This window comes from Lynx canadensis, chromosome A2 (assembly GCF_007474595.2).
Source record: "Lynx canadensis isolate LIC74 chromosome A2, mLynCan4.pri.v2, whole genome shotgun sequence".
Lineage (NCBI taxonomy): Eukaryota > Metazoa > Chordata > Mammalia > Carnivora > Felidae > Lynx > Lynx canadensis.
Genome location: NC_044304.2, coordinates 125,921,639 through 125,947,131, shown reverse-complemented (window position 1 = coordinate 125,947,131; position 25,493 = coordinate 125,921,639). Strand labels below are relative to the sequence as shown.

The window sequence follows — 25,493 nt, the reverse complement described above, 5'->3', positions numbered from 1 at the left end:
GTACAAATATTACTAGGTTTTATGTAAATTAAGAACAAGTAATTGATCAGTTGTATTTGGAATTACATATCCAGTATTTTACCTTCAGAACTTAATCCTAAAGAAATAACACAATTAAAACATAGCCCTAAATTGTATAAAAGATTTTTGCAGCAGTGTTTTCTATGCTTGCTGACGATCAAACACAACTATTATGTCCAACAATTGAGGGGAGGAGGTAAGAAATTGATTATGGTGAGTCAAGTGGGGAGAATGTGATGAAGCTACCAAGTTATAATTATGAACACAGTTAAGTAATGGAAAATGCTTGTAATGAAAAGAAATACTGTTAGAGTAGACAGATTGCATCCATCTATGTAAAAATATTCACCCATGAAAATAATTGTGGTTGTGTGATAATGGGTAATATCTTTTAAAATGTTAATATTGTTAAAATAAACAAGACAATAATTCCTTGAAACATTAATATACACATTTCTTGGGAATCTGATATTAATTACCTGGAAGAGTTCTGTTGTTCTAAAATACGTTGTTGGGCTTCCCAGTTTGCTTTCTCATCTTCAAACTGACGACGTTTTTCCTCTAATTCTTTGTGCTGTGCTTCCAAGTTCTTTTTCATTTGCTCATGACGCCTTTGGAGCTAAATCAAAGCACGATATATAAAATAAAACTATTTAAGAAATCAGGAACAGAAGTAGGTTTCACCCAGGCATTCTAATGTTAAAATTATGAGCACTGAGTTCTTGTGCTATAAATTCAGAGTACCACCTGGAAAGCACTGTCTAGGTTTTCTTCTCCTATAGGAGGCCAGTGACCCAAGAGAATAATCTTGGGAAATAGAAAAAAAAGTACAAAAAGTTTACAGTTGTGTTGCACTTTACAATGGACATATCCTATCTTATGACCTCATTTTTCATTATTCATAAGTATGTAGAAGCAAGGCAAATAAGACATCACTGTCCCCATTGTATAAATGAGTAAACAGCTGCAGAGTTTAAGTCCCTTGCCCAAAATCATTAGCCAGAAAAATAGAAGAATGAGGATTTGAACTGCCTCCTAATTCTAAGCTCAGAAAGCTGAGACAAGTGGAATGAAAGCAGGTATACATAAAGACTTAAATTTAGAGCTCCAAGATCATAGGAAGCTCCCCCAATTCTTATAAAGCAGTGGTTTCTCAAATACTAATTTTCATATAAATCACCAGGAGTGCTCTGTTAAAAAATATTGAACCCTGGACCTCACCAAAACATACTGAATTAGAATCTTTCAGTGTTAAGATTAGAAATCTGCATTTTCAACAAGCCCCAGAGATTCCAATGCAGGTGGTTTTCCTACACTGAAAATCAATGCTGTATAAGAATGCTGACTAAGTAGAAACACGCAAAGTAACTGCAGAAACAGAGAGCTCACCTAATGGATCACTAAATAATGTCAGTTATGCACTAGTCAGTCTATTTCTGAAGAAAATAGTCATTAATAAAAAAAAATCAGATTAAATCTAAATACACTTAATACCCCAAAAATATTCAAAATCTTCAGATGTCTAGGAATCATGTTCTACTAACGATCACATTACATCAGTGAGTTAACATCTTGAATTTGGATTATAATGAAATTTTGCATATAATTTATTTTCTCAATTATTTTGTAAACCCACAGAGAGGGACTTCAAATTTACTCCCACTGCAAATATTTCATGCAATTCCTAAAAAATAAAACCATCTAAGATAAATTTAAGCCAACATGAGTCAAATATGCTATGATCATCTTCCTGATCATAGCAAACAAGGTACTAAGAAAATATCAGAAAACAGAAATGCAGGAAAATGCCTTTAGTTATAGAAAAAATGCAAGCGAATCAGAAACACACAATTCACAATAGTTACCTCTGAGAAGGAGAAAAGGTGCTACCATAGGCACACAAGGGCCTCAAATGAACTAATGAAGTCTTAGTTTTTAAGCTGGGTAGTTAAGTTCACGGGTGTTCATGATTTTTGATGTGTAAATTTCTGTTGTATGTAAGTATCTTCTGTGTTAGTTGCATGTAGGTTAAGAAGTACAGGTTACAATCCCTCTCAAGAAACCCTTGGGGTTATATGCCTTCCAAACTTCTGAATACTTCAGACCTTAGAATGGCAACACTACTTAGAAATATATACATACTACATTTGCAAAACACATCCTGGGTTGTCTAGGGTAGCACCTATAATCAAACACATTACTATTTTTTTGCAGTAAATTTTATAAATATTCACATCAAGTGGAATAAAACTATTAGTTCTATGTCTGGTTTTGCAGTTTTCAGAGCTTGTCAGGATTTAAGATTTGAAACTATGGATACATGACTGTGGATTTATCTAGTGAGTAAGAGCAAACTTAAAAGAATTAAGTGAGTTCAAATAATGGCTTACCACTATACATGCAGCACTGGCCAAGTTAATTTATCCTTCCTCTCATGAAAATAAAAGGAAGATGGACAATAGTATCTACTCCATAGGGTTATGGTGTGGATTTAATGACATAACACAAGAAGGGTGCTTAGTAGTGCGCCTGATGCACTGGGCTGCTGGACATTAGCAGCTATGCCTAAACACACACTTTTAGCACTAATGAACTTGAAAAAAAAACAAACCTATTAAGGTTAAATAGGTTCCTTCACCCATATATTTATATACTTAACATGGCTTACAGTATTAGGGGAAACTTGGCCAGATTTCTTTACAGGTTCTTTCATGCTAAGAAAGATTTCAGACTTCAAAGAGCAGTTAAGTTTTTCAAAACTGTTTTCACCATTTACAGAAATCATAAAAACTCTTTAAAGGTTCTTTGGCTACAGTTTCATAATTATTTCTTATAACATTTACTCTTAGGAGGAAGCTCTAAAATATGTCTATAGTAAATGTACATTCAACTACTTTTAGATTTTCAAAGAAATCTTAAGTTTGGAGGTAATGCAGACTCTTGATTATTCCTGTTTTTATTCCCCTTCTGTTACAGACTTTTCCAGATTATTCACTAATTAACGAAAGGGTACAAACTCTTAGATTTAATTTAATCTCCAAAACGTCATCTTAATAACAGGTGCCAGGGCTGCTATTCCTGCAGTCTTCTGAGAACTCAAACAAGAAGGAACTATTCTGTATCTCTGCTGAATTAAGCCTATTAACAAATATAACAACAGTCACAGTTGCTTTTTTTTTTTTTAAGTTTGTTTATTTATTATGAGAGACGGGGGGGGGGGGGGGGGGGGGGGGGAGAGAGAGAGAGAGAGAGAGAGAGAGAGAGAGAGAAAGAATCCCAAGCAGGCTCCATGCTCAGAGCAGAGGCCAACCCAGAGTTTGATCTCATGACACTGAGACCATGACCTGAGACAAAATCAAGAGTCGGACACTTAACCAGGTGCCCCTGTCTTGTTTTGTTTTGTTTGTTTTTAAGTAAGAAATTACATGTAAAGCCCAGTAATTTAAGAGAAATTTAATGTGGAATAAAAACATTTCTTTAAAATTTTTCAGTATTTTACTCACTCCATGCATTCTATTTAGTGCATTAAAATACTTTGTTAGATATTTAGTCAAAGAGGGTTTCAGTATTTTATGCAGTAATTACAAAGGCAATGAGATCAACCATAAGGATGTAACAGAATAGATCTGAATCCCCTTTGAATTTATTTAGATACAAATATTATTAGTGGAGCCACATATAAACATAGGGATCTCATGAATTTTAACATTAAAAGTCACTTAAAAAAATATTTCATGTTAATATCTATCACACCAACTACTTACTTGATAGAGTCTCATGTTAGTGCTTTTCCCCTCCATCTTTCACTTTCACTAAGGGAATGTCTTCAAGGTCTTTTTGATTAATAAAAACTAAATGCATGCCTCAACATCTATAGAGGGATTCCAAGGTAAATAAGCTTGTTGGGATGCTTTGTCACTACTCTACCAATTTTGTAACACTAGCAATTACTCTGACACTATATTACAAATAAGCCCATTTCATTTACAGGAATATCACATTCCTTCATTTTCTCTCCTTTAGCTGTTTGTTTTATCCTGGCATGCCCTTAGTTCAGTTATGGTTCTCTCTCTCTCTCTTTCTCTCTCTCATTCATATGCAAGTAACTCTGGTGGTTGTTGATGATGATGATGATGATGATGATGATGATGATTATTCTAATACTAGTTTTTATTCTTACATCCACCCAAAACTCTGATCTTTACTTTTCTTACACTGAATATAAGGAATAGCTTATAATTCCACTTCTCATAATTTGCTCATTAAAACTCGTAATTCATTATAATTATTCTATTATGTCTTCCTACCAAGTATATGTGTTCAAATACTAACATAGTAAAACATACGTTATTATAAACAAAGTACTTGCTTTTATTTCTCCATTTTATTACACTAGGGCAGTGACCCTAAATTTTTTTTAATGTTATTTATTTTTGAGAGGGAGAGTAAGTGACCACAGTGGGGGAGGGGCAGAGAGAGAGAGAGAGAGAGAGAGAGAGAGAGAGAGACACACACAGGATCTGAAGCAGGCTCCAGGCTCCGAGCTGTCAACACAGAGCCTGATGCGGGGCTCGAACCCACAGACCTTGAGATCATGACCTGAGCCGAAGTCGGACGCTTAACCGACTGAGCCACCCAGGCGCACCAAACTTCTTTATATTTTTAATTTAATATTTATTTTCTTTTTGAGAGAGAGAGAGAGAGAGAGAGCGAGCAAGCACAAGTGGGGGAGGGGCAGAGAGAGAGGGAGACACAGAATCCAAAACAGGCTCCAGGCTCCGAGCTGTCAGCACAGAGCCCAACGTGGGGCTTGAACCCACGGACCTTGAGATCATGACCTAGGCCGAAGTTGGACGTTCAACTGACTGAGCCACTCAGGCGCCACATTAGGGCATTATATTAAATTTTTAAAAATATGTGTAGAGAGGTTTTATTATCTAGACTATTGAAGACCTTTGTTATTTTAAAAAGAAATACTGTGTCCGTAACAGGGGACAACGTTAGGCTCTACCTCAGCTTCCGAATCCTTCAGTTTTTGAACTTTTTCTTTGACCTTCATCTCAAACACCTGCTCCATCTCCATCTCCATCTTCTTCATCTTAGCTACATGCTCCCTTCTTTCTTCTTCCATTTGTGCAAGAGGGCTCCTGTTGTGAACATTAAGGATAATCATCAGAAGTCCGAAAATGAGAAGTATGATACAAAACTCTGACACGGCGATGAAAACAAATGAGATGCTGTCATCACTAAATTCTGTTTTTTGAAAATGAGCTTGAAAATGATTTTTCAATTATTCTGAACACATAGATGACACAGATCGCAGATTTGAAGTTTTGTGTATAAATGCATTAAAAATTCTTTAGAAGCTTCAAAAGTTGTATTTCTAATCTAGAATTTCCTTCCAGTTTTATATTTAAACTGGAATCTCTAGTGAACAATTATTATGAAAAGAGACATGAATAACAAACTGTTAGCAGGAGGTTTCTCTAAAGCTAGTTAGTGCATACCAATCTAAAGATGACACATAAAATAAACTGTAGAAGGAAAATGGAAACATTCCTAAATTATACTCACAGCATGGAAAATGAGAAGAAAATTATTTAATTTTGTACTTTAAACAAAATTTTATTTATTTTTTGTACTTTTTATTTTTTTACATTTTATTTATTTTTGAGAGAGAGAGACAGAGACAGAGCACAAGTAGGAGAGAGGCAGAGAGAGAGGGAGACACAGAATCTGAAGCAGAGCCTGGAGCCTCTGTGCTGTCAGCACAGAGCCTGACGCGGGGCTTGAACTCAAGAACCATGAGATCATGACCTGAGCCGAAGTCAGACACTTAACTGACTGAGCCATCCAGGCACCCCTCAACAAAATTTTAATGCGAAAAAAGGAACTGAGCTAATGAAGTTAATATACATAGCCTATTTGTAGTTCTAAAAATTTCTAAGTGTTATAATCTCTTCTTCTAAGACAATTACTGACATTATAATTGTAAGTTAATTAACACCAATTTCGACTTATTTTAGTAACTGAATTGACATGCTGGAAATGACTACCAGTAAATACCTAGAACATTTTTCATTTCTAGGCCATTTATGGTAATTTCACTGATTATGAAAATTCATTCTACCTATTTTAGTGTCTAAAGTTTCTGTCTTACTTTAAAAGATGTACTGGTGATAAAATAACACACATACACATGAGAAAGAATCAGAAGCAAATAAATATCCTAGTAATTTTTTTTTGAAATGCCAGAAAACAGACACAAGCATAGTTCAATGGAAGTATTTCAGTCTTCTAACATTAAGGTCCACAGGCTCAATTCTCTACACAATTTTGTTCAAAATTTTCATGTTGGAAAATACTGCAGATGAGCTTTATATAATGGCTAGCATACTTACAGACACAAGGGAATGTAAAATTATCAGTAACTTACTATGGTCCCAGGGAGGAAAGAAACATGTACTCTGTGGCTTTGAGGATCTCTGAAAACTATTCAATACACTAGAACAACCTAAAGAGGCAGGCCTTCTTCTGACTTTGTTGATAAAACTTGTTTTCTTTGCCTCCACATAAACAGGCTTTGACCACTGAATTGTATATTTAAGTTGGTGAATTTTATGTCAGTAAAACAGTTTAAAAAATTAAATCACGGCTTATAAACAAAAACAAAATCAGGCCTTGGATTTCACCCATAACCTCTAGGGTTAGTCACTTTAATCCTGATGTGAGACACTCTGATTATGGTAAATTTCTCTCCTAATGAGGATGAGGATTTTTCCAGTACTCCTCTTCCCCCTATCAAGGAGAAGGACAAAAGAGCCTGATGGAATATATTCAACAAGAGCAACAGGTCAGAACACTGGCTATGGATTTTTCTTAGCAAAAAGGGAGGACAAAGCCATGAAGCACTGCTGTGATCAAGATGATCTGTTTTTGCAATTAGTGTAATCTAGAATAAAATGCTAACTGAAGGATAGTTCTTCACCAAAAGTAAACTTACAAACCTGCAGTATATTTTAGCAATTAAACAATTAATCAGAAGTTCTGAAAATGAAACTAAACCAAACATTAACTTAGAACAAAAACCTGCATTCAAAAAGTGAGGTCAAGTGAACAAAATTGTTAAAAAATTTTTTAATGTTTATTTTTGAGAGCGAGAGAGAGCGTGAGCGCACGAGTAGGGGAAGGGCAGAGAGAGTGGGGACAGAGGATCCAAGGCGGGCTCTGCACTGTCAGCACAGAGACCGATGCAGGGCTCAAACCCATAAGCCTTGAGAGAACATCCTGAGCCGTAATCAGACGCTTAACCGCCTGAGCCTCTGAAATAAATTTTTAAATGTAAATATCATTATTTCATTAAAAGTTAAGGCCCTCCTTGATAATATAGTTCTCATATGTATGGCAGGTGTTTTGGTACAGGGGCTTCCAATCTCTTGAGCAGAGTGGCAATGAATCCCCTGAAATGACACACTAAACGTGTGTGTCCATGTAAGCATTTTTTCCGGTGAGGGGGTCCAAAGCTTTTGTTAGATTTTGAGTCTATAAACCTCACTTATTCCATCTCCCAGAACATTTTTAGCCTCTAGAAGAGAAATAATCTAATAACTATTGTTTAAATTGACAGTTTTAACTGAATATGTATGTTTAAGCAACTGAGACTATCCAACAATATTGGCGTAATCTGAAAACATAGTTCAAAACTGTATAGTAAATAAATTAGAAACTCAGACTGATTTTAAAATTAAATATATATTCCTCCTTATAATAAAATGCTCATTTAATTTTATCCTTGGGAGGAAAAAAGCAATTCATGTAAATTCAAAGAACTCATGGTATAATTTGCACATGAAAAGGTTACCAGCTAACCAAAAGTAACCACTGTTATTTTGATTTTTATTTAGATAACTCTAGGGGGAAAGACTATATTTTGAAGTTTGCTTTTAAATTCTAAATTTATTAAAAACCTTTACAGCTTAAAAGAAAAAAACTTACATGCCTTCAACTGTGTCATATCTAAAAGAACAAAAAACGGAGACTTAAAACACTTAGAGTAAACCACACTAAAATCAACAATTAAAGGCAAATTCAGAGACGTCACAATTAAGTAATTTAAAGTATGTGCCCTAAAACAAAAGTTTATGGCAAAATTTGTTAAAGCTAGTTAATTTCTTTCCCAAAATTCTGTTAATTACTATACCAAATTATTATGAAAATAAGCATGCTGTGCAATTATCTTGACAGCCCGCTCAAATTTTTAAACCTATTTAAATATATGTACTTCCAAAAAAGGAAATATTTACAATATTTCGTATCTGAGATACTTTAAGTTTTTCAGCCTTGTAAAAATACTTGACTTCTGATCAAATGAACTGATATTCCAGTATTATAAAAAAATGGTTATACATATCTAAAATAAATTTTTTTAAGCCTCTCATCAGTAAAAATGATCTTTCAAATCTTAAATTAGCACCACATTTGTAGTCATCTTTATGAAAGTGATATTTAGGAAACTGTAATACAATATTGTGCTTACAATGTAGGAAACACAGGAAGAAGGATCACTTTTTTTCATCACATTATTTTTTTCCAAATAAAACCTTTTTAACTAGAGGATCAGAAAAACCATTTAAATTGTATCATAGCCTAACTGCTTTAAAAATTTTTTTTTTAAGGTTTATTTATTTTTGAGAGAGAAAGACACAGGGTGCCAGTGGAGGAGGGGCAGAGAGAGAGGGAGACACAGAATCCGAAGCAGGCTCCAGGCTCTGAGCTGTCAGCACAGAGCCCCACGTGGAGCTCGAATCACAAACCCTGAGATCATAACCTGAGCCAAAGTTGGATGGTTAACTGACTGAGCCATCCGGGCGCCCCAGCCTAACTGCTTTTTAATGGAAAATTGTTCTTTACACACATAGACATGCTAAAGCTTATTCACTTAAACTTGTCAGAGAAATTTAAAGGGACTCAGCCAAAGAAATGAAAGGGCCAGGTAAAAGTTTTTTAAAAAGGAAAAAAAAAAAGTCTATAACATAACCTGAGTATCATGCTAAATCTCCAAAGATATAACACAGCTCCTCCTAGGGATCTCTTTAAAGGTTTATGGTTCCTGAAAGCCACCAGATGATTCACCCCTTCATGTGACCAACGAAAAATGACAGCAAGGACCACACAAGGCTGACCTAGTAAGGTTTTACTGTGGTGGTGTTACATGACCCACATTTTGAGTGTAAGAGAAAACAAACACATTTCATTTAAATTATGTGTGGTCTTTCCTGAAGAACACATTAAACAAATACATTCACGTACTTTTGCATCAATGATTAGTAGGCCACTGTGGAAACAGACATGTAGCAATTTTCATACAAAAATTTTCAAAGGAATTTCATTTACATGGATTTCAAAGAGCAATAAAAATTTCCAAAATTTTTGGGAAACAATAGTTACCAACATTTTATTTTGCCAAGTGAGAGCATTATAACCAAATGTAAACAAAACAATACTCTACTACTATTATATTTTCATGAAAGGACGTCTGAACAAAGGGTAAAGGATACAACTGAATAAATTTAAGTCTTTGAAAAAACTTTGGGAAACTTCAGAAAACTGTCTTTATTTCTCTTTCAATGAAAACTCTGTCATGTACTAAGGGCGCTCTAAAAATCAGCCTTTGAAAATACGTATTTTTAGTCCTTTCTAGGAATTTGGTCATCCATAAAGTTTTCCCAAGCTTACAGATGGAGAAGGCTACAGAAAACAGAAAAATACTGTATGGGAAAGAGGAACAGGGTACGCCCAACTTGAAGCAAGGTATCAATCAATGATAGACAACAGTTCATGAGAGTTACCAATCAAATGTGGTTTTAAGTAAAACATACAAAAGAAGATCAAGGAAGGAATAACTTTAAGAAGCACTTTTAGCAAAAACAAAACAAAACAAAACAAAACAAAACAAAACAAAACAAAACCTTCCTCTTACTGGGGATCACCTTTCTTTCTTTAAGAGATCTGCCATCTGGATATGGCTAATTCTTCTCTCTTTTCTTTTACAACCCCTTGTTCAATCTTCTTTGATCTGGAACTTGACCTCCCTCTCTGTTCCTTCAAATTGCCTACCACCCTCCACTCTCCAGTCAGGGGTGAACAAGATACACTCGGCCCTGAGGATTTAAGAAGTACTTAAAATAAATGACTTGGTATTTTCTTTGCCAGATACAGGCAATACCTGAATAGCTGCTAGGAATAGTTCCCACTTTTCCAGACTTTGACCTTGAGACAAAATAGCATTTGATGAGATACACTCAGCTACTTTTCAGATTTTAACCACATAATCTAAATCTTGGTTTCTTCCCAGTTTTACTGAGACATAATTGACATATAATACTGTATAAATTTAAGATGTACAAAGTGATATCTAAATCTTATTTTACATCCTTCCAAAATATAATCATTCTAGGACCACTAACCTAACAAAAAGGCATATTTTCAGCTATACAAACCAAATATTTGACCACTGTTTAGTACACTCTACAGTCCATCCAAAACTGCCTCAGAAAATTAAATATGAGATTATTTTACTACTAAATCTTAAAAAGATAGCTTTTATTCTAAAACTAAAGTGTGATTAGCACTTCTTAGAGTATACATTGCCATAGAAAGGTCAATATAATTATTAAAAAATCTTTGTTTTTGAGAGAGCGCACATGCACACATAAATGGGGGAAGAGCGGGGGGGGGGGGAACAGAGGATCAGAAGCCGGCTATGCGCTGACAGCACAGAGCCCAATGCAGTGCTCAAACTCACAAACCATGAGATCATGACCTGAGCCAGACGCTTAACCGACTGAGCCACCCAGGCACCCCTATAACTAAATTTTTAATAGATTTGTACATGTATAAATATTTTATGAGGGCAGTGGAAAATACACAGGTCCATTAGCAATCAGCAGATAAATAAATGACCTTATTATCAATTTTATTTCTTTCTCAAATTGCCTGCAGATGCTATTTACAGACTATGCAAAGTGATAAAATGAAAGCTCTCTGTTTTTAAGAACCAAAGAGATTGTCCAGTTCAATGGTCTTTAAACTAGGTTCTCCGTTTATATGAAGTCTTCCAAAGGTTACTTGAGCCTCTGCAGTTTTAAGAGAATCAATTTCCAGATCCTCAACTTCCATAAAGTCTTGCCTAAAGTGATCTGCCTGAAAATTTCCAAATTACAAATTTTCAAGTTACCGATAGCTCACTTTACAGAAGACCTATTCCCTCTTAACCAGCCCTTAAGCTGAAGTACACTGTCCTAGGTATATCTGGAGGTGTAAAACCCTCCAGGTGACAAGAGAAGTCTTCTTCAGTGATTAATCAAAGTATTATAACAAAATTCCATACAGTGTATCTCCCAGTATTAAGCATGCTTCGAACAAGCTAACTGTGATGTTAGCTGTTAGTAATGCAGTATTTGGGTCCATGCTGGGATGCTGAGTTCAGATACATAATGGAGGGAGGAGGTTAGAAAAGTGGCAATTTTTGTTTAATTACTCTGACTCTTCCACTCCAAACTCCCCACAACATCAACCTCTCCCTTGCCAGTATTATCAAAGGATGCACTGCTATGGAGGGAAGAGTCCCTTGAAAGCAATACAACTAGAACATCACTAAGAAGCCTAAACTCACATTTGTTTATATCACGTTTAAAATTTTTAATGTTTTATTTTATTTTTCAGAGAGAGAGAGAGAGAGAGAGAGAGAGAGAGAGAGAGCAGGCGAGCAGGGAAGGGGCAGAGAGAGAGAGAGGGAGATACAGAATCCGAAGCAGGCTCCAGGCTCTGAGCTGTCAGCATGGAGCCCGATGTGGGGCTCGAACCCACAAATTGTGAGATCATGAGCTAAGTCCAAGTTGGATGCTTAACTGACTGAGCCACTCAGGCACCCCTACATCACATATTTAAATATTAGCCATTCTTTTCAGTTCCTCATGAATCAGTCCTTAGTTTTTAGCACGTTAATATTAGCTAAAGCACAAGTTGCTGATACTGATTTAAACAAAACATTCAGCTGCAATGATTTCTGAAATTGTTAACATTTTCAAGATAATAGAAGATACAACCGATAGATAAAATGTCCAAGTGGCTTCTTTCAGATTCAGTATATTACTCAATAAAGTAGTAAAAACCCAATGTAATAAATCATATCAATATCTATTCTAATCATGCCATTCCCCAACTGGTTCAATCTTTAAAGATATTTTTCTACTTACTATTAACATAAAATAGTGTACTAACTCCTCAGGCAATTTGCTTTTTAGCAGTACAGATATTTTTATTACTTTCAGAGACAAAGTTTGGACATGATTCATCTCATTAAGAAACACATTTCCAACAGAATTCTACTTTTTATGTTTTTGCCTCAGTTATATAGTTTAACTCAAGTAATCCACACTAGAATTCTACTTCTGCAAAAGAATTTTTAACAACACTGTAAGGTTCACTATTTTTCTCTGAATTGCCTTACCTGAATCCAACAGCAGAAATATCACAATACCACTATTTTAAAAGCCTTCTATTAGAAATGTGAAAACAATTCCTTATTTCTAGGACATGAACAAATGTTTAAAAGAAAAAAAGTCACACATTAACTGCATACATTTAATGAATAACATGTCTGATAGCACATTCCCCTTTCACATATAAAATTATCGGTGGCTTTAATTACACATCGTTTTCTTTTAAACAATTAAAAAGTCCCTAAGTTAGTAAGATGCATTTAAAACGGATTAGAATTTTATGAACAATATTTACTATGATGGAGCCTTATGTTTTTGTGCTAAATAAAGTTGTCGGATACAAATGTTGCTAAAAACAAGCAGATTAAAAGTCTTTTTCTTACTCATTAAACCTTATCTCAAATAGAATTTTGTATTTTAAATTTAACAAATTGTTGAAATATTAACCAAATCAATTTTTAAAACAGCAGTAGTAAACTGTTTCGCAAAGCATACATGACTAATCACCTGTATCAGAACCATCTAGGTCACTTATTAAAAATATAAACTCTCAAGTCCATCCCACATCTACTGAATCAGAATCTCTTGCCAATTTTTAAACCTAGAAATTTACCTTTTTAACAAGGAGATCCTTAAAACCAGAAAACACAGGAATTGATCAGTAAAGTTCCTCAAATATAAGCATGTTAATAGCCTAAAAAGAAATTCTACTTCAAAGGGTCTATGACCCCAACATCATTAGCAAAATATAGAAGGAAATAAACATGAAGTAAGATCTAAGATCAGTTGTAAAAGAGAACTGTTTGTGTCTGCCAGTGACTAATAATGCTTTGTTTGCTTTCTTCTGGAATTTAGGGCCATTGTGGAGACATAACTAAAAAAGAAAAAAGGAGCATTTTCTTTTCCATTTTAAGGAATGCTGACCACTATAAAACATAGTACTATACTGCCACTTTGCTAACTTGCCTTTTTCATTACTGATACAGATGATCCTTCAGGATCATCCTCTAATGGTAGACAACACCTGCTACAAATGTATACACAATGTTAAAATGGTTTTCATAATCCTTACGATGTTCATCAGTCCCAAATAAAGGAAAAATGGGGCACAGATACTGTTAGCAAGAACTCCACCAGCTAACTCCCAGGCCTCCTCACACACCTCTTTCTCCCACCCCATCATAAACCACCACAGCTTGAGATACAGACTAGCTCAGCAGGGTGACACCACACACCCGGCAGTCACTCACACTACTCTAATAAGCAAGAGAAGAAATCCAGACTCAAGCTGATTTTACTCCCTGGAAATACCGAATAGGAATGGAGAAGGTAACCAAGACTACATTCATCTAAATATCCCTTTTGTTTGGTCCTGTCCCTTGTTTCTACACAATGTTAGTGAAAACTCTGCTACCAAAATGGTTTATTTAAAAAGACAAAGGGTAGAAGCTCTATATTTAGTCTCCATAAAGAGACTATAGAATGTTTATCTTAAAAGTAAAATCAGTTAAGAGATCTTGGTAGTAACTGTTCCCTGCCCTTAAAAAAAGCGTATTTGCAGATACATGTGCCCCTACGTTTATAGCAGCATTATTTACAATAGTCAAGATATGGAAGCAGCTCAGGTGTGCATCCATAGATGAATGGATAAAGAAGATATGGTGTGTACACACACACACACACACACACACACACACACACACACAGGAATATTATTCAGCCATTAAAAAAAATAAAGAATGAACTTTTGCCCTTTGCAACAACATGGATGGTGCTAGAGAGTATAATGCTAAGTGAAATAAGTCAGAGAAAGACAAATACCATAGGATTTCACTCACATGTGGAATTTAAGAAACAAAACAAAAAAGGGGCACCTGGTGGCTCAGTCAGTTAACCGTCCAACTTCAGCTCAGGTCATGACCTCACAATTCATGAGTTTGAGCCCCACATCAGGTTCTGTGCTGACAGCATGGAACCTGGAGCTTGCTTTGGATTCTATGTCTCCCTCTCTCTCTCTCTCTGCCCTTCCCCTGCCCCCTGGAAAACAGATAACGTTAAAAAAAAAAAAAAAAAAGAAAACCAAACAAATGAGCAAAGAGAAAAAGAGAGAGAGAGGGAGAGAGGGAGAGACAAACCAAGAAACAAACTCTTAACTGCAGAGAACAAACTGAGGGTTACCAGAGGCGGGGGGGGGGGGGGGGGGGTGAGTGGAGGGATGGGTTAAATAGGTGATGGGGATCAAGGAGAATACTTGTCGTGATGAGCACTGGGTGATGTAGGGAATTGTGAATCACTATATTGTACACCTGACATGAATATAACACTGCATGTTAGCAGACTGGAATTAAGACAAACTCTTAAAAAATGTATTTGCAGAAGGAGCCATTTGATTTCTAATTGAGGTTCTATTAAACATGTGGTATATGGATTATAAGTACAATGGCAAATGACCAAAAGAGAATGCATGGCTCTTTCACTTAAGGAGCAAGGTAATAAAATACTTCCTGTGAAAATTAAGTAGTAAAATACAAAACTGCCAAAACAAAGTTTAACAACAATAAATTTCTGCTATTGTGCATAAAGACCATTAACCCCGATTTTCTAATGAGTAGCCAAGAACTTGACGAAAATGAAAACAATATGATTATTTACTTACATAAATGATACCTTTTCTGGAGGAAACAAGGTACACTTACTTGGTAAGCTGCCCTTTATTCTTGTTATTATCAACTCCATTATAAGTCACAGCTGCCAGTTTTCTGCTTCGGTAGTTCTCATAGTGTACGTTATTAGTGACATCTTTCAAGTCCTGCATGTGTGTTCTGTCATAAATAAACAACATATCAACAGTTTGCTTCTATGAAGAAAGCCTTGATATACATTCAAAATTTTCCAAAACAAAAATTTCTAGACCTAAAATAAGCAAAAAGACTGTTCTTAAGGAAGAACATTCACCCATCTTCATTTACACTCAAGGCAGAGCAAGATACAATATGCTAAACCTGAAACCAATGGAAATTTAGGTTCCAAATGAAAGTTTAAGAGTTCTAAATCTCCTCAAAGTATGACATTTCTACAGAAGAATATTTACCCTTATAGTATATGTCTTATTTTATTAGAGGAAGATTAGCTCCTGCCAAAGCTCATAAAACATAAGAGAAATTGGTTTTCTTTTAGCAATATTATTAAGATTTGAGCTTTTACCGAGGTAATATATATGGATACTTTAGGTCACATATCAAGTTGGATTCAAACCAAGGAAAATAATTTAGAACATATTCCTATTTCTTCAAACTGTTCAGTGAATGTGATATTTTGGTTAAATGAATTTTGCTCATAGCATTTCTATTATACATAAAATCAATACACATATGAGATGAATTATACAATACAGGAGACAATTTTATCATTCCTTAATGATTTTAGACACTACAGACACTCTGAGCTGCTCTATGGTTCCCTTTACCTGACCTGGTGTAGCAATACTCTGATTCATCAGAGTCTCCCTTTTCTCATCATCCATTCCTATCTCTGCCATACTCCATCTTTCATGCCCACCACTTTGCCAAATCTCCCTTCCGGGAAACAAACATAAAGGTGCACCGTATTTTTATTTCTCCTGCTATCCAGAAAACATGTACTTTCCCTTTATGAACGGAAGGTGATTTTCAATTACCCCGACTCATCTTCTACTAATGGACATTTCCATGCAATCTCTGATAGTTTAATTCATCCTAAGGGGTACTTCTCAGTTTTCCTCAGAATTCTCATTTTCTTTATGCTCTTTTCCTTGTTGAATTTATCCTCTTCATGGCCACTACCCCTTTCCATGTCAGTCAAGTCAGGTAGCTGTTTATTCCTAGAATATCCAGCGGTTGAGATGGAATAGCTCATGCTAATTTGTCACAGACTCTTCAAACTTAAGAATCCTACTGCTTTGAAAGCTCTTCCCAGCCTTGAAGTTGAGTGACTCTAACCCCTAACAATTTTCTCCTTGGTGGTCAGTCATTTTTTGGTACCAGTATATGTTATGGATAACACCACACAACCTTTTCAACTTTACTATAAGCTGCCCTTTGTAAGAAATATTTTTGCCATCACTTCTTGTACTCTTGAGACAAATAGCATATAACAGGCGGTTTTAAAAAATTGGTAACTAAGTATTAAAGCTGAGGTAAGATAAATACTGTTGATTTTCTGGAACAAATTACTGTTACCAGTTTCTCTGAGTAGAGAATAATAAAAACAAATAACTGTACCAATATAAAAATACTTGTTGTATTTTAAATATAGATTACCTCATTATGGAATCACTGAAAAATCACCACAGGACCTGAGGTGGAGCACTTAGTAGTTGAAATACAAGATGTGTAAAATAAAAATAAGATGAATTTATTAACTGTTTAAGCAAGCTATTTCTGTTAATGTCATCTAACATTTTAGATAATGAAATATTTTTCCCTTTCCCTAAAATAACCTTCTTTATCATACCTAGTTCAGATTTTTTTTCAGGATATAATGGTCTCTGTTTCCACCTATTTAAATATGCTTCACTTTATTTTTATCTTTTTTGAGAGAGAGAGAGAGAGAATGAGAATCTTAAGCAGACCCCATGCGCCATCCCATGTCCCTGGGATCATGACTTGAGCTGAAATCGAGAGTTGGACACTCAACTGACTAAGTCACCTCGGTGCTCCCACTTCACTTTTTAAGATTCAACTCATTCCTCCACTCTTCAAATCAATAATTAGCAATAAGTTTTCTCCAGTTTCAGGAACTTAATCTTTTCCATTTCTCACTGCTGGTATCATGGCCCTCTTTTCTCTCCTTTTGTTTTCTTTCTCTATTTAATTTCTGCACTGTCCATCACCACACTCTGAAAATATCCATTATCAAGTTTGTCTCCTTTCCATTGCCTTCTTTGGTTTGCCTACAACAACAGCCAGTTCTCTTAATTAGCAAAATGACACTTCTTTGAACTTGGGTCTTTCTTAGAAGCAACAACTATTCCTAACTTTAACCTGCAAGATTGCAATTACTTGGAATTTATAGACCTCTGGAATACTGGTGGTGATGAGATTTCCTTGCTTTAAGTACCCATTAAATATCTACTAGGTGCCTTACAAGACATGAGCTACATTAAATAAAAATCTTTCTCACCTCTACTACAAACCTACAAGAAAAAGTAATAAATCAAAATATTCTTAAGCGTCTCATTTTCAAACTATAATACTCTCCTTTTCAAGGATGTTTTACACATTTAAATGTAAAAACTGCAAATGAAAAATTGTGATAAAAAGTAAAGTAAAGCCATCTAGCATAAGTAAACATTTATGCTTTAGGAAGAAAAACAAATGTGCTGCAGCATATTGAACAAATAAATGAGCTTCTCATTAAGTAAAATCACCTAACCATCTACCTCAAGGAGCTGAAATCAACGTCTTCACCACACTCAATGATAAAAATATTAAACAGGACCACTCCCAATCTTACAAATAAGCATCAGTGAATGACTGTATTTATTCTAATCAATGTTAAGACATCTATTTCTATGAATCCTTTTGTATCTGACCCACTCCATGAAATATACACTTACTCTAAATTCTTTTAATCCATCTAAGTAATCATTTTACAACACATACCTGCTTTATATTATGTAACTTCAGAATTTTTTATATTTTCATACTTGTATGACTGTCTTGCAGCTTTCCTATGCTCAATCTTCCTGCAGGAATGGTCCGTTTGTTCTGCAATACTTTTATCCTAGTGAGTCCCACTCACCAGCTGCCAGGCTATGTACCTTCAAATGTTCAAAGTCTGGCTTCCAGCTCAGTAACTAGCCTTCCCCTCTACAGTATTTTAGTTTTGCAGTCAATTATTGATTGCATATTTAAAAATACACAAGATGGGCTCCTGGATGGCTCAGTTGGTTAAGCATCCAACTTCGGCTCAGGTCATGACCTCACAGTTTCTGGGTTCGAATCCCACATCGGGCTCTGTGCTGACAGCTCAGAGCCTGGAGCCTGCTTCAGATTCCGTTCTCCCTCTCTCTCTGCCTCTCCCCCGCTCATGCTCTGTCTCTCAAAAATAAATAAACATTAAAAAAAAAAAATACACAAGACCGGGGCACCTGAGTGGCTCAGTCAGTTAAGCATCCACCTTCGGCTCTGGTCATGATCTTACGGTTTGTGAGATCAAGCCCTGCACTGGGCTCTGTGCTGACAGCTCGGAGCCCAGAGCCTGCTTCAGATTCTGTGTCTCCCTCTCTTTCTGCCCCTCCCCTGCTCTCACTCTGTCTCTCTCTCTCTCAAAAATAAATAAATATCAAAAGAATTTTTAAAAATAATAAGATAAATAAAAATAAAAATACACAAGACAAAGTTATAGAATACCACTGTGTCAAGCACAGGGCAAGCTGCAGAGATTTAAAATTGGGGGAAAGAATAAGATCAGAGAGAATGGACTGGCAACTAATATTTATAAAACATTCCTGGGGTGTTTGGAGGCTCAGTTGGTTAAGAGACTAACTCTTGATGATTTTGGCCCAGGTCACGTCACACAGTTCGTGAGATCAAGCCCCACAGCGGGATCCACACTGACAGCATGGAGCCTGCTTAGAATCCTCTCTCCCTCTCTCTCTGCCCCTCCCCTGTTCATGCATGCTTGCATGTGCTCTCTCTCAAAATAAATAAATAAACTTAAAAAAAATTCCCTACATATATACTGTCATAAGCAATTATATTATTAATTCTTTTGAAGTCACACCTTAAGAAAGGAAGAGAAAGGGAATAGTTCATGATAGAAACTGAAATGGTATATTCTCAAAAGTGAGACAGATGGGCCCCCTCTCACATGCCTCTGTTCTTCTCCCACTGTGTGAGGCCTGGCAACCCCAACAACTGAATCACCCCTATCCTCCACTTCCTACCTAAAGCACCTGGTCATAAGCTCCTTTAAGAAAGACTAACTACATAGCAATCTCTTTGATCTCCAAATTCACTGTGATATTTAGTATACTTCTGGAGGTGGCAGTTTGACTCACTTAAACTTCCCTCCTGACTTGTAAGAATAACTTTACTGTTCCATGACTTCCAATGACCAACAATATGCAAGTTAATACTTCTAAATAGATAAGGATACTCCTGTGCATTAGGAAACTGCATGATAGTATGAAAATAAATAAACCTCAACTTTAGATGGCCATCCAAAACTGGAGGCTGAGAAGAGTATGTGGTGAGGGCCTGGAGAAGTAAGCACAATGGAGGTGCAGAGAAGTGGGGAAAGGGTGTGAGGTGGCAAGAGGAAAGAATTTATCTCAACATGAAAACACTGAGGTTTCTTTTGATGCCCTTTCTGTTTCTTGCCCACTAATGTCTCTGCTTCTATTCAACTTTTTCTTCATGGTTTCAAGTCCCAGTCTTCTTTTTTTTTTTTAATTTTTTTTTAACGTTTATTTATTTTTGAGACAGAGAGAGACAGAGCACGAACAGGGGAGGGTCAGAGAGAGAGGGAGACACAGAATCCGAAACAGGCTCCAGGCTCTGAGCAGTCAGCACAGAGCCCGACGCGGGGCTCGAACTCACGGACCGCGAGATCGTGACCTGAGCCCAAGTCGGCTGCTTAACCGACTGAGCCACCCAGGCGCCCCATCAAGTCCCAGTCTTCTAATCAGGATTAGTTCAATGTCCTGCTCTCATAGGCTTTCCTTCTCTTTCATCAGCTGCACAAGGTACAATTTAGGAGTAATGTTTTCTCGCCTGGGAGGAAGATCAGTTCTGTTCACTGTGTCCTAGTACCAAAAACACCCCACTCACCAGGCTGGATACCGTTTAACATTCAAAATCTAGTTTTTAACTCAAAGCCTAGCCTTCCCTTCCAGGTATCCCAAGCTTTTCACATAAAAGAGCAAAAGCCTTTTCCTTTCCATCTTCCATCTCAACAAGAAGTATAACAAAAAAAGAGACTCATTTTCCCACATATTGCTAGTGACACAGCTTTTGTATTTTTGCCAACAGCTTTAAAACCTGGCAAAATAATCCAAGTTGTCTCCAAGCAGTGCTTACTTGAGTGCTAGAATGAAGATACCAATTTAAGTTAGCTATATTTTAAAAAACCAAAATAAAATAGGGGTGCCTGGGTGGCTCAGTCGGTTAAGCGTCCAACTTCGGCTCAGGTCATGATCTCGCAGTTCACAAGTTTGAACCCCGTGTAGGGCTCTGTGCTGACAGCTCAGACCCTGAAGCCTGCTTCAGATTCTGTATCTCCTTCTCTCTCTACCCTTCCCCCAGTTGCATGCCATCTCTCTCCCCAAAATAAATAAAAAACATTTAAAAAAAATAATAAACAAATCAGCTATACCTACAGAAGACAAAAATAAATCTATATTTTGAGAAAGAAAAAAACTTACATAATTTAATCATTGCTCAAACTTACCTTATCAACATATTTCTTAGAATTGTAAAATCACAATGTTCACCATTTTCAACTATATAAAAAAAAAAAGAAACAACACACTAAGCCCAGTATTTTCAAAGGAAATTTCACAAAATGCTGGAGGTAACAATGAGAGAATATGCAACATTTCATTAATTTTTCATTACTTTTCTTTAGATCAATTTTTCATTCAAGTTTTAACACTATAACATAGTACTTAATTTAAGGGCATGCCAGACAAGTGTACTCTAATAGTATTTAGTGTAGTTTAATCTTAAATGATAAAATATACAAACCTAGTAAATGAGCTCTACAGAAAAAAAAATTTTGAAATTTTGAAAGGGGACATCATGTATTCATTTGTAAACAGAATATATTTGTTCTATAATAAAATGTGTTTTAAAAGTTTAGTATTAGGGTGAGGGGGAATGACTTTAGTAGCCAAAATAAAAATGTGAGTCAATAACTTTAAGGTTCTTTATTTTAAAGAACTGTACCACTAATAATAACATTCTGGTAGTAAAGGGGGGACTAAAACTAGAGAAATAAATTCTTTAGCACACATTTCTAAGGACTGTATAAGTTCTAAAGCCTCAGCTCAGCAACTGAAAGTTACCTGAGGATGACACAGAGGTGGGAACAAGTATAGCCTCACTGATAGGGAAAGCTGCTGATAAGGACAATAACTTAGAACAAGAACCAAAAAATTACAGAATTTTTCAAACTAATACTAACAAGTATAAAAATAATCATGACTCAATCTTAGTTCCAAGTTACTATAACACAGAAGACTAGATATTAGGTTAAACCAATATAATAAACACAAATCTGGGGAAACATGTCTATTGCCAAGAAGACTTCTGAAATTTGATGCTATAAACTAAGATTTTATTGGTATTTAAAACTCTCTGCAAAATTAGTAGAGTATCTCTTAACAAATAATTTTTTTTATCCTAAAAATGTGATGCCAAAAAAAGTTGATTTTTATCCCGAGAAAGAATATTATGAATGTTTTCATTCAGTTTAAAGTGAAAAATTGTTCTCAATCATTCCTGAAGGTCCCAGACCCATCTGAGACTCAGATAAAAGTGAGTCCTTTTCTCTGAAACTGTTTTCAAACAGTAAAAAATTCTTACACTTTAAGTATGTTTTCAAACAAGAAAACAGAAGTAGAGTTAATGATGGGATGGAGGTGGGAGAGTGGGGCACTGATGAGTGACTTGGAGAGTATCACAATTAGGATTCAGCACATGTTTGCCTGACCTGACAATGTACAAAGTCTGAGAAACTAGAATGTACTTATGAGCAAATGAGGCTAAATGAAACTGAATTCAGAACTATCTTTGAAAATCTAGAATATATCAATGTGAAATACAAATATTTGATCACACTGTTAAATCTTATAGAAAGTCATTCATTGAAGAAAACCTTACCTTCAGCAACACCCCAAGGATACTGCCTTCCTCTGACCCTTTTGCCATTAACTTCAATGATAGTATTACTACCTACCACAGCAAGAGGTAAACGGTCCTATAAAACAAAGTATTCTTGTTCAAATATATCTCTGTAGTCCTCACAAATTTAAGAATAAAGAAGTTTATATTACTCAACACATTACCAAAAAAAAAAAAATTACCTTGACAGTTTCTGTATTCACTTTTATAAGGCATTCGATTACTATTCAGTAAACTGTCATTACATGGATTCTCACCAATATAAACAATGAATAAAATTATATTTTCTCTGAAAATTTAAAAATCCTAAGGCATATATACTCCACTCATCAAATTATGTTAAAAAGTCATCCCCCAAAGAAGCTGTCCCATATTGAAAAAAATTCAAAGGAAATAAAAAATGTATTAGCAGTTAGAGGGAAAACATGAGGCTTGTAACTATCACGCTCATCTATCACAAACCAACTCTAACAGCCCTGGAAGCACGGAATATTATACATGCTAAACTCTACCTTTGAAAGTCCAGATCTGGGGTTCTGGATTTGTATTTATCCACACTTAACTCAGAGTACAATCTTTCAAAATTCTTGTACCTTCCAAAAATATTTAATAATATATAAAATATATGACTACTTCGGGGCGCCTGGGTGGCGCAGTCGGTTAAGCGTCTGACTTCAGCCAGGTCACGATCTCGCGGTCCGTGAGTTCGAGCCCCGCGTCAGGCTCTGGGCTGATGGCTCGGAGCCTGGAGCCTGTTTCCGATTCTGTGTCTCCCTCTCTCTCTGCCCCTCCCCCGTTCATGCTCTGTCTCTCTCTGTCCCAAAAATAAATAAAAACGTTGAAAAAAACTTAAAAAAATATATATATATGACTACTTTATAAAACCTCAGAAACTCTTCATTGGTCAGGTACATGTATTTCATTATTCCAAGGTAATTATTTGCTTATATAATGCCATTAATTAATACATCACTTTTAGGTCTAGACTAGTACTTAGGAAATGACTATAAATTAAAAATACAGGGGCACCTGAGTGGCCCAGTCAGGTAAGCATCTGACTTCAGTTCAGGTCATGATCTCACGATTTGTGAGTTCAAGCCCCACATCGGACTTGGTGCTGATAGCTCAGAGCCTGGAGCCTGCTTCAGATTCTGTGTTTCCCTCTTCTCTCTGCCCCTCCTCTGCTCAAGCTCTTTCCCTCTCAAAAATAAATAAATAGACATTTAAAAATAAATAAATAAATAAAAATACAGAAAATTATGTTGGTATAGGTTTTGGTTGTTTTTTATAAAAGACAAAAAAAAAACCCATATTTTTGTCTGGCTCTTAAACAAAGACTATACAAAAACAGTGCTTAGGAACAAGTCCTCTCCATTCTCATTACATATTTTTTAAGGAGGAAAATTACACAATATAAAACCAGTTAACTGAAAACTGAAGACAGATTATAAAACAGAGATTATGCTATTCATCTCTCTATTCAACAAAGTTAGTTAATTGCAAAGTTGAATTGAAGACTGAATAATCTCCCTATTCATTTTGTAAGCCAGCTACTTAAGAACACTGATTTTTTTTATCTTTTCAGTGAATATTTCAGTGGCTTTAAGGCCTGAAACATTTTAGTATATGTATGTGAATAAACCTACCTTTATCTTTTTAACAAGCTTATTTTCTTCTTCATCATCTGTTTCTGGAAATTCATATATTTTAATTTTATGTTCTTGGATTTCTTTCATTATCTAAAATGAGCAAAAGAACACCACACATAATTAGTACATTAGCTTTATTTGTATTATATTCTTTTAAAATTCCTGATTCCTCAGCTCTAATTCCTTTACTATTTTTCAATGATGCAAAACTATAATCTAAAATCAAAGTACTATACTGATCTTTTTTAAAAAACTATTAAGTTCATATATAAACACCATTCTCCAAAATCCAATTACTTAATAAGTTAATGGTTATAATACCAAAAGAGATCTAAAAATGATTTAAGATTCCAGAAAGGGCTTTCTCTAGTTGATTTCTATATAATGGTTTTACATCATTTACTCACAATGACTGAAATTCTTTCTCTAAATAGAACTCTCACCAACTATTTTATTCAGATGAATCAACATAACTTAAACTCACCTAAAATTTTAGTAAAATTAGTAAGTGAAACTAAGTACAGCACTGGCTCCAGGAGAAAAAATTTGCATACTGATCAGAAAATATCCTTGCGTGTACATTTGTGTACACAAAATCAAGGAGCAACAGATATAAAATGAAGCAAATACACAAGGAGAAAACATGCCCCACAAGCTAAGAAGCCAGCAAGTTAATAAAGAGAATGCAAAGACAACTTATTAACATCAGAAATGACCTACTTCAAACTAAATTATCTTTTCCCACATCACTCCAAATTTTAAACAAATCACAGATAACCAAATAATGTTCAACTACCTACCCTATTCAAACTCATAATAAACTGATGGTCAATATACCTAGAACTAGGTCCTTGCCTTTACTGGTATTTCAGCACTACTATCATTTGTAGGGATCCCCAGCAGCATAAAGGCACTCTAAACAAAATGTGTTACATGGTTACTAAAGTAGGTAGAGGCAAAATGCCACAGAGAAAAACATGAGAATAAATGAAGTGTCAAATACATAGCTAGGAGAAAAAACGAAATACTAGGGGCCAGCTCTAAGAGCAGTGGTTCTTGGGGTGCCTGGGTGGCTCAGTCAGTTAAGTGACCGACTCTTGATTTCAGCTCAGGTCATTATCTCACAGTTGTAAGATCAAGCTCCACATCGGGCTCTGTGTTAGGTGCAGAGTCTACTTAAGAGTCTCACTCATAGTCTCTTTCTCTTTCCCCCTGGTCTCTCCCCTGCTTGCTTGTTCTCTCTTTCTCTCTCAAAAAAAAAAAAGTAGTGGTTACATATTAAAGATCCCAAATCTCCACCTTAATTTACAAAAATAATTGGTAAAGATACAGTCCAATAACTCATTCTTTTTTTTACATTTTTTAATGTTTATTAATTTTTGAGAGAGAGAAACAGAGCATGAAAGGGGAATGAGCAGAGAGAGAAGGAGACA

The 25,493-nt window shown here is 35.5% G+C and overlaps 1 protein-coding gene across 4 annotated transcripts in view; it reads right to left on the bottom strand.

The window, feature by feature from the left end:
* Positions 1–25,493, bottom strand: part of SEPTIN7 (septin 7) — a 119,087-nt gene that overhangs the window by 1,623 nt on the left and 91,971 nt on the right. For all 4 annotated transcript variants that reach the window (XM_030308223.2, XM_030308222.2, XM_030308225.1 and 1 more), the window contains 6 exons: positions 24,058–24,150; positions 22,391–22,487; positions 20,958–21,009; positions 15,221–15,346; positions 5,033–5,168; positions 501–640 (listed from right to left, as the gene is read on the bottom strand). In XM_030308223.2, coding sequence (XP_030164083.1) covers positions 501–640; positions 5,033–5,168; positions 15,221–15,346; positions 20,958–21,009; positions 22,391–22,487; positions 24,058–24,150 — 644 coding nt within the window. The remainder of the gene's footprint in view (positions 1–500; positions 641–5,032; positions 5,169–15,220; positions 15,347–20,957; positions 21,010–22,390; positions 22,488–24,057; positions 24,151–25,493) is intronic.